Below are 13478 nucleotides of genomic sequence, written 5' to 3'. Positions count from 1 at the left end.
AGCATTTAAACGAAAAACCGTGCATTGGTATACTACAATGCAATAAAAATGATATAGATTTCCATTCTAACATGCTAATAAAAAGAAGAATGGATAAAAAATATGTTGAACTACATTGAGCGTAGAAGTAATTTTCCTAACGTCATTTGAGTCGCGTCACGACAAAACCAACATAGTGCGTATGCAACCAGCATGGATCCAACCCAGCCTGCGCATCCGCGCATTCTGATCAGGATCAATGCTGTTCGCTATCAGTTTCTTTACTTGTAATAGGGTTGGAAAGCGAACAGCATGGATCCTGTTCAGACTGCGCAGATGGACTCATTTGGTTAATTGCCGTCATATCTGACGTCATACGACGTGTGGTAGAATAACTACATGTGTACTTGTATTTTTTTCTTAACATTACATAATGAACAATAACTTTATGTTCTGTTTACATCACAGTTTCTTTGAAGCTTTTTTTTATTTTCAAAAATATGTTGTGTCCAAATATAGATGGTATAAGAGTATAAAAAACACAATTTAAGAGTAGAAAACGATGCAGATTTAAGAGTATAAAACAGATAAATTCAAAACAGTCTCACTACAAATACCTATATTAAATATAAACATTCATCTATGAATGCTTTAAAATGTTTGTTTTTTTACATGTTGTGCCTGGAAATATATTCTCGACATTTGATGTAAGTCCTGCCTATAAACTGGTACTCATCATGCTCGTTAAAATGTGAAAATTTCGGGGTGCTTCTTCACAAAAAATGGCATAATCGCTTAATTTGAAATATCGCTAAGTACGTTGAAGGCCAAGGATACGAGAGATCTTAAATTATGATATACAAGATCAACAAGGAAAGACGGCATTCAATGAACGCAACCCGACACGACCCAGCAACAAGAACCAGTGGCAAGGAGCCCAGGAGGACACCAAACAAGAACAGGACAAGGCAAGTCCGATTCATATCCCTGTCATATATTTATATCCCAGATAAAGTTAATATTAAATGTTTTTCTTTGTTGCATTTGATACAAGATAAAATATATATACATGCAAAAAATTACTCATCATCCTTTGTTACTTATATTCAACAATAAGCTGCATGATTCTATCTAATCGGTATGGTTCAACATGGAACGATTATAGTCCAAGTTTTTTTTTCGCCAGTATACCTATTGTTCTTCTATCAATCTTGCCAGAGACTGTCAGAGGTACCTTGTCTAAAATAATCTTGTACACAGGTTTAACAGTTACTCCAAAAGCAGTCGACTTTTCCAGGAATGTTTCATCACAGAATTTCTTAACATCCGACTCCGACAGGGCAGTACCTTGTTTAGGTAACACGCATGCGCAAACAACTTGACCTAGCCTTGTATCCGGTACACCGACCGCAAATGCGTTTTCAGCTCCTGGAATGTTTTTCAAAACCTTTTCAATAGACCAAGGGAAGAACTTATTTGTTCCAATTGAAATCATCTCTTTTTTCCGTCCACCAATCACACAGTTCCCATCCTGGCGAAAGTGAGCCATGTCACCCGTATGGAACCAATCTTGTGCGTCGACTACCTCCCGGAACAATTCTTCCATCCCCCGGTAAGTAACAAATCTAAAAGGACTTCTAACACACAGCTCGCCTTGTGTATCAATCGGAACAACATCTCCGTTTTCATCAACTACTTTAAATTCACATCCTTCTAGAGGTTTTCCTATAAAAGAAATAAAATTGCATCCATCAATATTTTATTATGTATGTTAGTTAAAACAGCAACAAGAATTGTCGCGTAAACATCGTTTTACGCTGAAATCCCTGAAATAATATCAAGTTTATCTCCGGACAAGAGTTTGACGGACTGACAGACAACCGGATGGAAGGAAGAACGGACAATGCGGCGACTATATATATGCTCTTCCTTCGGGTGGGAGCATAAAGATATGCACCAGGGCACTGATTGACAAACTATCTGGAAAAAAGGAACCCAAAAGGAAATATAGAAAAAGTTGCGCACATGAATTATTCTATATCATCTTACACAAGTATAAATAAACATGCCCATCATTACGCTAAAATCATGAATTCTTGGCAATAAACAGCAGGACACTTGCGACAACATTTCACGGAAACTTTCGTTGACAGGAACCTCTTTAGAAATGTAGAAGAAGCACAATCAGAAACGCATTGTTTCTTTATATCGGTATAACTTGATGTAGAAAATAATCACGAGTTTTAGTTGAAATCCCTTATGAAGATTAGGAGTGGTATATTACGTGAAAAATAAAGGGCCATAATTCTGTAAAAAAAATCAGATTGTCGCAGTCAAGTTTTCCACCTGGCTGGATAAAAAGTTGGCTATTCAGTATTGTTTGCAAAAGGGCAAATTTTATAACAACAGGTCGGTGAAAGTTTTGTTAAAATCTGTTATGAAATGTAAGTGTTGCGCTCAAATTTGTAGTTTTGCAAAAGGTATAAAAAATTGAAATAATGTTTACGTTTTTCTAAATAGGCGCCCGTGGCCGAGTGGTTAAGATCATTGACTTCAAACCACTTGCCCTTCACCGCTGTAGGTTCGAATCCCGACAGGGCCTTTGGATTCTATCATTTGAGGAAGCTATCCAGCTAGCTTACGGAACGTCGGTGTTTACTTCAGGTGCCCGTTCATGCCTGAAATAATGCACGCGAAGGCACCTGAGCGTCTTCCTCCAACTGTCGCCATATGACCTATACTGTGTCGGTGTGACGTAAAACACAAACAAACAAAACTTGTTTCTTGTTTCGATTCCGGCAACATATCAGCTATAAATCGACCCGTCAGAGTATTATTAGTATACAACACATTCCGAGTTCAAATCAAATAAGGATGGTTCCTTTTACTATTCACAAGAATAGAACACTAGAGCACAACTGAGTAGCCATCTAGCTTGAAACTGGTGGTTAAAGTTTATCATCGGTCATCGATTCGTGCTTATAAGGTTTTGGATTGTTGACAAAATTTAAGACTGGCTGGATTTCGTAAAGAATGAACAATTGTTTAATATAGAAAACAACAAAATGTTCGACATAATTTTAAAGCATTTTGTATAATTACCGATTATGCCGTCTTCAAAAGCATCCCCACTTGTACTACTGTACTCACTCACTCCCCCACTCTCTGTTGTTCCATAAAACGACTTAACATCGGTGCATAATTGCGCTTTCACAGCTTGGTAGTTAGCATTTTGTATTCTTTCACCGGACAAAAATATGCTTTGCACTTTGTTGAACTTCTCTGAGACGTCTGGATTCTTTAGAATATCAACGACCATATATCCCGGAAGGTACACGACGTCACAACATTCTGCTTTAATGATGTCAGTCAGGAAATCGCTATGTTTCCCAGAAATACTTAATTTTGTGTCAACAAAAACACGGGTGGCGCCCTCTGTTACGTACGTGCGAGGAAACCCAAGGACCCAGCTAAATGTACGGTCACAGAAAAACACGCTTTTCTCTGTAATGTTCAGTTGTTTATTAGAAGACTTTGTCCAGTTCAAAATACCAAAATGTGTGTAAACAACTTCTTTTGGTTTACCCGTTGAACCGGAAGTACAAAAGAATGCTAACGTATCTTCAGGCTGAATATTCGGAAGTTTTATCTTGGTGTCCGAATTCTTCTGTTGAAACGAAGAAAGACTCTTTCTTGTTTCGTTTTCCCTGTCTATATTTCCATTGCAAATCACCATTCCAAGACATGGTGTCACCTTTGAACGACTCTGACCTTCAGGCCAAATATTTTCAAGGACCTTCCAATTTTCATCCCCTTTATTAGTATCTATTATAAGGAGCTTCGCCTCGAGGTTGTTGATAAACTCTGCCAAATCACTTCCGTCCTTGAGATTAGCTGATACATAAAATGGAACGCCTCCCGCCATTATAACGCCTAAGTTTGAAGTTAACATTTCTAAAGAATTAGTCATGCATATCGCAACTGTTGACCCTTTTTCGACACCATACTTTACAAAGTTTTCTGCAGCAATGGTAGTTTGATCTAATAGTTGTTTTCTTGTAAGACTTTTTCTTTGTTTGTTAAAATCGTAGAAAACAAACGCTTCTCTATCAGGGTCTGCAGCCGCTAGGTGGCGTAGTCTGTCAGGAATCGTCTCGTAAATGTAAGGAGTGGTTGAAGGACAGCATGAGTAGCTCAAACGATGATTGTCCGCCATTCTTTAGCACAACTGTCGGGGGGAAAAAGAAGACATATTTAGTAAGATAAAGTTATATTAATTGGTCATCTTTGATATACTGAAGACATAGGCCTGCACAAATCAGAAAATCTAGAAAAGAGTGGATTGTACGCATAAATCAAGAAGCACTAACAGTTGGGGAGGTGCTTCTATAATAATATATCGTCAGTTCAATAAAAACAAACGCGGTGGCTGAACTTTGCTCTGGTAAATTCAATGTGGCTAACTGCCGTGATCTGGAGTGAAGAATGCCAACTACCACCACCACCACCACCACCAACAACAACAACAACAACAAAGACTTATTAGTAATTTTAGTTGGCCTGCCCGGGAATCGAACCCACAGTGTCGAGATTTCAAGTCTCGATTGAGCTATGCGGGCTGGCGTTTCCCCATTAAATCTGTATATTAACTGAGGTTGGAAAAAAAGGCATACGACAAGACGCCAGTGAAAATACCTATAACTTGTATTGATTAACTGCAGTGAAAAATATTTTACAGTGAAAATACGAATATAATACGCCAGTCTGCTATGCAAGAAAATGAAAATATGCATATTATTTTATAAATATTTCTCAATATTTCATTTAAAAGTATATGATAAAAGCTTTATATTTATTTATTTAAATAATGATGACATTCCATTATTACTAATGGAAAGAATTGACTTACTAATCTAGGTGTATATTTCTGTATGTTTAGCTGTGATCAGTACTAAGACCTACTAATGTTTTGACTTAGTCAATAGTTATACTATAATTTAGAAAAATTGTTTTATTTATCCGACACGGTACTAAAATATCTCTAAATATAACTTTGCACGTCAAGATATTTTAACTAGTATCGAGAATTATGTTGGCTGATTTGGAACGCTTTTGTGCGTCGTGTTGTCGCTAGCGAAAACACGACAAAGCGCCAAACGGCGCGTTGTCGGACTTTCGTCGTGTCGTCCACTCGCTAACGATGCACGCCAAACGGCGCGCTTCGTGCGGCGTGTTGTCGCGATGTCACATTGTCGCTCGGCTCAAATCGAAGGATTGGCGACATCGCGACATGGCGCCGCACGACAACGCGCCGTTTGGCGTGCTTCGCTAGAGACAAGACGACAGTGCAACAAGGCGTCATTTCGCGCGTTTCGCTTGCGACAAGACGAAAAGGCGATAACAATATAGGTTGTGTTGTCGCTATCGACAAGACAACGTAACGCGCAAAGTGTACCAAATCAGCCACCATTGAGAATAGTGAAGATCTATTAAACATTAAATGCATCGTCAGATACCCACGGTTGATTAAACGTGTAAAAATGTATATGGTTCGGCTGTGGATATCCGACGATGATTATATGCTCATGGCATATATTTTGGAACAGTGGGTTTAGTGTGACATGAATATACTTATTACACTGTTGTATACATTGTTGTATATGTAACACGTTTTGTTTTGTTTGACACCGGCACTGTAAAAGTTATATGACGAATTTCCGTATTATTTCAGGCACAAAAAGGTCACCTGAGTAGAGCCATCAACCTTCCGCGAGCTGACGGGATTCGAACCACAAACGGTGAGGGGCAAGTGACCTTACCACTCGGTAGCCAATAGATTTTAAGTAAAAGTTAGTGGTGACAGTTATCTATGTCCCTGGTGGTATACTGTAAAATGAGAGGCCTAATTCCATAATGTTATGATAAATGAAGTAAAATTCCTTTATCTTATTAATAATCTCGCCATAGGCCATTGTTATGCCACACCCTATATGAATCAGCTACATGATCCTTTATCTGATATGATCAGATCCGTTCAGACTGCCCGAGGTCAAACAAATGTGTTTATGGCTAGTTCTTATGGGGCAGGGGACATATCCGAATGATGGCCCCCGGTCAAATTTTTTAATAACTCAGACAAGTTTCGTATGAAGGTACTGGAAACTTCTGATATTTCTCTGTCATTGTAATTCTTTCTTGTTTGTCTGTAGAAAATGAGAAGTATTTTTTGGTTGTTACCCGAAACTAAGCATTTTGGTAGCTTTGTATGTATTTGTGACTCTCCGAATGGAAGTGAAAAAGTTAAAAATCAAGCTTGACAGTTGGCGCTAAACAAGTATGAAATTTTGGATAAATATTGTGAAAAATCTAAACGTATGACAGACACTTTAATGGTCATTTTTGAAAATGCCATTGCTAGCACTGTGCGTTAGTGATGTTTTTAAGGAATCGGGTGCATTCTGGAGTATGCTGCACCTTCATGAAGATTGCCTATATTGGTATATTTTAGGTGTGATTTTGGCTGGGTGGGGGCAAATATAAATTGCTGTCGGTCAATTTTTTAAGGAGCAATGCATGCAAACTATTATTTTCTTCAATCTATGTCATTTATCATTGAATAATGTTGTGCATCTGGTTATCTGCTTGTGAAACAGATTTTGAAATATTTGGAATTGTGTTTCTGGCCACACTGAAATAAAAATTGTTCATTTTTAGGTCCCCCAGCTGCCCCCTTACTCCCATGTATTATTTGTCCATCCACTTAATCGTTTCAGTACACGCCCCCCCCCTCCCCCATTTTACTTTAAAAACTGTTGTGTCGAATTGTATACTTATGATTATGATTTTGATCTACATTAGCTTTTGTTACACATAAAATGTTTTTCACAAAGTTTATTTATCTCTCTGTAATCATGCTATTACTGATTTGACTTTTGTATTATATGTATGATATTTATATAGACGAGGAGCGTAGAGAATAAAGATTTTGTTCTTTTCTGTTATGTTCTTTAGGTTTATGCAGGAAGAATGACGTCTTTATTGAAGAAGAATAATTATATTGAACAGTTCAAATACCGATATATGCACAAATGTACATGTATCAACAACGAAAGAAATCTTGAATATTGTCGTAATAAGATAATGAACTTTGGTAACCTAAATAGTTCATTAGCTAGACATTAAACAGGAGAATAAGAAATCTTTAAAAGTCGTAACTCGTCTGTACTTGTAGTTTACGAGAATGTATTTTAATATCGGTGTTAAAATTTGCATTTTTTTACTAGTTTTATGTTAACGCATAGTTTCAATGCGTGTTAAATACCATGATAATATTTCATTACATTTAGCCTCTTAACGTAATCTCCACCATTTGAGCCGCGTCACGACAAAACCAACCAAATGCGTTTGCGACCAGCATGGATCCAGACCAGCCTGCGCTACCGCGCAGTCTGATCAGGATCCATGCTGTTCGCTAAACTATCCTATTACAAGTAGAGAAACTAATAGCGAACAGCATGGATCCTGATCAGACTGCGCGGATGCGCAGGCTGGTCTGGATCCATGCTGGTCGCAAGCCCATTATGTTGGTTTTGTCGTGACGCGGCTCATTTATAGTTTGTTTTATACAGTGTGCAAAATACTTCATTATAATGTCGACCAACACAATTTCTGTAAAACGAATATAATTATAGATCTATCCAGATCCAGTTTATTGCTGAGTCAACAAAAATGCTTTTCTTCCTATGTTATGAATTCTCAAAACTATGTAAATGTATATTAATTACTAAAATAAGTAATATATTACTAGATCTAAATAAGTAAATATTAAACTACTTAAACTTAGTTACTAAAATAAGTGGATTCTAAATATATTAATAAAATCAGAGTGTATTTATATGTCTATGATAAAATATGTAAACTTACTGAATATTATTGCCGCTTAATCCCAGTGAGTTTTAAACAATATTGACACCTAGTGTTTACCAAGTCACAGATAAACATATACATGTATTTAGCTCCATGACTGAGTGTTTAAATCTGCATAGTGTAAGATTATAATACAGCATATGTATGTCGACATATTTAAATGTAGGACTGTAGATCGAAGGGATCATGTTTCTGTGTAGAACCAATCGCAACTACTCGGCCCTTTCCGTCAGTCTTCGGATAAGGATATAATATTATAGATAATAGCCGAGGGTGTTCCGAATGGTGTAGAACACGAGCGATCCGCGGGAAATGGTGGCGAAATTCCACAAATTGAGATGACGGCATTAGAATTATTTTTTCGAGATTAATGTTCCATTTGATGTATATCTGGACCAATAATTTGTGTGCAAAATTTGTGATTATCCACCCACTCCAGAATGTGAAAAATGACTCAAAATTGAAAAGTATTGCATCGATTTCCACTCGAATCGGACTAAGAATAGCACAAAATATATGGTTTTCCAATTTATTTCTGATTGTATTTTCTATTAATCTTTTGCAAATATTTCTATTTTATGTGCCTCAGCTAATCTATGTAAGGAATTCAAATATTATGTTTTTAGGCTTTTGGACCTCAGTGGAGTGGAGTTCCTTTAATCGACTGGTATCTCAGGTGACCCGCATTGTTTTCAAATCAAGTTGAGAAGTGTGAAGTCTTTATACATCTATCATAATTTGATATACGTTCTTTTGTGCTGTGGAAATATAATAACACTCACTGGTATCTTTGGAAGTTTTAAAATTACATGATAGCCAACTACATCATGCAAAGCCATGCCTATGCTACATGTTCCGCATAAATTTGAACAGTAATTGGACAATGTTTTATAAAGTATTTATAATGAGTGAGATGTTTTACTATTATCAGTTAGTGCCATATACTCAGAGTGCCTTTTTTCTGAGATGGGTGAGAAGGAGATGGCCACATTACCTAGACTGTGCCTCTCTACTGCGTGAGAAGGGATCATAATTTTACGCCTAGGGAGTCAATATTCTTGACCGGTGGTCATTTGAAGTTCTACTATTCTTGTATGTAGCGCGGTATGGACAATATTGATATCGCACTAAACGTAATTGTTTAGATCTGAAAGGATTACATTGGTGTCCGCATAGTTGCGTGGAACACGTGCAAAATTATCCCCCTTGGTGCTCTTTATATAAGTACACTTATCATATATATAATCTGATAGATAAATCACGACAAACAAAATAAAATAAGATAAATCGTTAACAAAAGTTGGACCATGGACAATTTGAGGTAACACTTTTACAGCCTACATGACTCGGCTGGCCACCAGAAATCAAACAAAACACGACACCCTTTGCTTCCTCGAAACAAATCACAATTTTTTATTTCATAAATGCACCCATATAATATTTACATTTATATATATATTATTCTAGATACAGACTGGACCAAAAGTTATTTATTCTTTGGGGTGAGGAGGGGGCGGCGCCTTCCTTGCGAACGCTTGACACTTATTAAAACGCGGTAAAACAAGTCGTACAAATCATATGTTGTATATAGTTTAAATATGTTTATTTGAACTTTAAAAAGATAATATATTGTATTAGATGAAATAAGTAAAAAAACAACAAGAAGTTTCCATCAAACCAATTTTATATAATCTTTCCGTTTTAATGTTTAAATTCCAAGCGTTTTACCCGTTTATTTTGCGAACTCGATCAAGTCAAGTCAATTAATTTATTGGCTAAAACATATTTTTGGTGGTACAATACAAAGTACAGAAAAGTGAAATACATACATTATAAATTAAACATTATAAATTATACATTTTTTTTTAAATTTTTGTTCGTACATGTCATTATTGATATGAATTTATTTAAATTAGGCCAGGAGCAATAATATCTAGGTAAACAAGTTTTCCTTAAGTCGTTATAATATGGACATACTAATATGAAATGATATTCGGTTTCATTTTGTTTCATATTGCATTTTGTACAGAGGCGTTGTTTTCTTTCAACATTTCTTTGTCTGCTAATTTGTGCGAAAAGCTACCAGACCTTGATAGCGTTACAGTTGTTGTTTCAGGTGGATCAAGCAATAAAAGGCACTCGATCGAAGGACTCGAAATATTTGTCACACATTACTATAGAAAAGTTGTCAATTTAGTCAAAATTAGTGTCATACGTACAATGTGATGTTAACGCATTATAGTTACTTCTACTAAGCTTAATCAATGTTTACAGTGAATGTAATATAAGCTGAGATAAGAACTTAAACAAACAAGTCTTGAGATATGCAGTGGGTGGGAATTCTTATCATAAGACATTGGTGAATGCTGTGAGACTAGCAAGCCGCGTAATCATTGTTTTATTATGTCCAAGATCTATGGTTATAAAATAGTCACTTATGTCACAGAAACTCAACCAAATGTTTTTTAAGGCGATTTATGTGCCAGTGTTTATTTACATGATTTCCAGATATTTATACATCACAACACGGATTTATATGTAATGTAAATCTGTGATCACAAAAGCAGGTGTCTATAGTGCCGTGTGACAGTCGTAAAAAGTTGCCCCGTACTTCACTTCAGTGCTGTTATATTTTTCTGGTCCATCGCGATCATTGATCATTGAAAAATTGAGTACCGTTCAAGACGGTGCTGGAGAGGAGGGGGCGGGTGATGCTGCATTTTTTCATTATCCCTCATGCACAGACTCAATTAAACCGAGCCTGCAAATTTCAAGTAATATTGCTGATTGTAATGCTTCCGAGCTACCACTTTTTACCAGATTATACCAATGACAACCAGACGGTGTGCTATAAATTTATAATTTTCGAACAAATGCTGTTTGAGCCCATAAACATATAGTAAAACTGATAGTCATAAAAAAAAAATAGGAATATGGGCTGCAAATTTCACCTTTGCATATGATTGTCATTTCTAGTGATGGTTGTAGCCGACCAAAAGCAGGAAAGCGCCCTCTAGCAGATACAGTCTAAGTTTTATTTGACATTCACCTCTTGTTTCACCTCTTGTGACCCTTAAGCTTTGGCAGGAACTAAATCTCAGTAAAACAAACATTGCGCTGGACAGGTTGGCATGACATATGGTCATCAAATAATTGCAAACCCCGATAACAGATGACTACAACCTGTACAAACATTCGGTGGCTGGGGGAAGGGCACACATGATCTGTATTACTTCAACACCTAAAAAGCAGATCCCTTAGATAAAGGGCTAAAAATCAGATTCCTTGGATAAAGGGTTGTGCCATGCGCTTTATGTAGAGTAAATAAATTAACCAAACATAAACATAAAATTTGCACTATAGATGCAGCAGTTATGTGAATTATACTTTACCCAGATTAATTATAAGTTATATCACGGATTTATCACTTTTTTCTGTACAGTGAAAATTTTATGTTACAAGTAAGTAATATATACCTAATTAAATTCACTTTACATTTTACATGACCTTGAAATATGTTGGATAATCTGGAGTCATGCAAGTTAAACCTGCAGTATGATACCATTTATTAAATGAGCCGTGTCACGACAAAACCAACATAATGGGTTTGCGACCAGCATGGATCCAGACCAGCCTGCGCATCTGAGCAGTCTGATCAGGATCGACGCTGTTCGCTATCAGTTTCTCTACTTGTTATAGGGTTTGTAAGCGAACAGCATGGATCCTGATCAGACTGCGCGGATGCGCAGGCTGGTCTGGGTCCATGCTGGCCGCAGGCCAGCAAACTCATTATGTTGGTTTTGTCGTGACACGGCTCATCTAATAAATAGGTTTAACCTGCATGACTCCAGATTATCCCACATATTTCAAGATCATACAAATATTGAGAAAAATGTTCTAAGACTTATAGAAAAAGTAAAACGATTCAAATAATAATTTACATGTGAGATAAATGACTGGGTTTGCAGTATTCATTACCACATATATATACTATATCTATATTTAACTCCATGTTATTATCATATTTCTATTGCGTGACTCATGCTTTAAGGGCTACTTTTGCATGCCCCCATCCTTTTTGGTAATTTATGTAGATCGCAGTTGCCGTTTGCAATGCGTAAATTGCTTACTTGTTCATTTCAAAATATTTTACATTTAAATACAATTTTACATTAAAATTAGCATATGATCCTGATCGAGGGATGCTGCTTTGAAACTATTATTCTTGTATTTAACACTGCGGACTTGCAATTATCGGGTCTTTGCCGTTTTGCTAGCTTGGTTGGTTGTTCTAGTCCTTTATAATTTGGTTGCATGCACCTGTTAAATATTAATTATTAAATATAATTACGTATTGTGAAAGTATGCTTCCTAACAGTGATGATTAATTAAACAATTCATGGTTAAATATGCAGATTTTTAGTGAACTAGACTTTTACAAGGACAACAGGTTATCATTACACAAATATAACTAAAGTACATTGCAATAAAATATAACAATTTTATTAAAAAAATACATATAAAAAGTTATTATTACATTTTCTTTCAGAGTGAAATCTAGATATTTCACTAAACAGTGCAACATTCACCTTGAGAAAGGAATCGATATTTTCCAAAATGACCCTTATTTCCTTGAAAATTTTACATAACTCGGGTTAATCAGAGTTCAGTCTTGAAAATTTCGTAGGAGTTTCATTTGCAGACAATATTTTTAACAGTAATCTAAATTGGAATAATAGGGCTATATTACATAGTGATCTCTTTTTTACCCATAAATTACATGGAATTAAATACGTGAAGTGACAAATAATAAAGTGATTTTGATAATGTTTTAAGAAAACTAGACCAAAATACCATTCAATTTTCTTAGCTGCTCAAAATTTTGAAAATTAATATGACTTTTAAATTTACCGTTAGGCATTCCAGTCAAATCAGATTTAGGATAAAGTCAAGCAAACTAAAAACTGTACATGCATTATCACATGTTCAGAACATTTCATAATGATGATGTGTTTCCTGAACACGTACTTTTAGAGACCCGTTGACTAATTCAAGGAAAGAAATTAGACATGTTAAATTATACTTTTTAGGGATTTTTCTTAAAACACTTGACCTCTTTTCTTTGGAATGGCAATGAATAAATTTCGAAATAGTATTACAACGATTATCTTAATGATTTTCATGTCCAACGGAGTCGCAATTGGGAATTTTTTTTATTTGTTTCCATATTTTTTATGGCAATCCTATAAAGGCATCTTTTTGTGTGATACTTATATAACCTAAAAGTCTCTATTAATTATATGCGTACGGCGATGATCTAGCTCTTTGCACGTGCGCGTTGAGATAGGCCTACTTCATCCGGGCGACTCTGCATAGTAGCGGATCAACTAGAATATTCAAAATAATTCGTCAGTTTTAATAAGTGCGAAAATTATAACTACATTGTTATTTCTCAAACATTGTTATTTCCAAACCTTGTTTCTTTTAATGTCAGCATTCAAAAGATTTATTTTATTAACAAGACAGGCTAATATTCTTCTAATCCCACAACTTTATTGAAATGATTGGATGCT

At 35.9% G+C, this 13478-nt stretch overlaps 1 protein-coding gene across 1 annotated transcript; it reads right to left on the bottom strand.

Annotated features, from left to right (window-relative positions):
• Positions 1–511: 511 nt before the first annotated feature.
• Positions 512–4206, bottom strand: LOC132739387 (3-[(3aS,4S,7aS)-7a-methyl-1,5-dioxo-octahydro-1H-inden-4-yl]propanoyl:CoA ligase-like). Its single transcript, XM_060727076.1, has 2 exons — positions 3082–4206; positions 512–1704 (listed from the first exon to the last, which is right to left on the bottom strand). The coding sequence occupies exons 1-2, from the start codon at positions 4193–4195 to the stop codon at positions 1139–1141; spliced, it is 1680 nt and encodes a 559-aa protein (XP_060583059.1). The 5' UTR covers positions 4196–4206; the 3' UTR covers positions 512–1138.
• Between the last annotated feature and the right edge of the window lie 9272 nt (positions 4207–13478).

The sequence above is a fragment of the Ruditapes philippinarum genome, unplaced genomic scaffold (genome assembly GCF_026571515.1).
Source record: "Ruditapes philippinarum isolate M1 unplaced genomic scaffold, ASM2657151v2 ctg19_1_1_1_1, whole genome shotgun sequence".
NCBI classification, from domain to species: Eukaryota; Metazoa; Mollusca; class Bivalvia; order Venerida; family Veneridae; genus Ruditapes; species Ruditapes philippinarum.
Note: the sequence above shows the minus strand (reverse complement) of the source record. Positions and strands in the feature narration are given on the sequence as shown.

What these genes read in the sequence shown, in the direction of transcription:
- LOC132739387 (XM_060727076.1), bottom strand. Translation starts at nt 4,195, where the DNA reads ATGGCGGACAATCATCGTTTGAGCTACTCATGCTGTCCTTCAACCACT. An exon ending in TTTTGAAGACGGCATAATCG is followed by an intron (nt 1,705 to 3,081) that starts GTAATTATACAA and finishes TTTCTTTTATAG; the next exon opens with GAAAACCTCTAGAAGGATGT.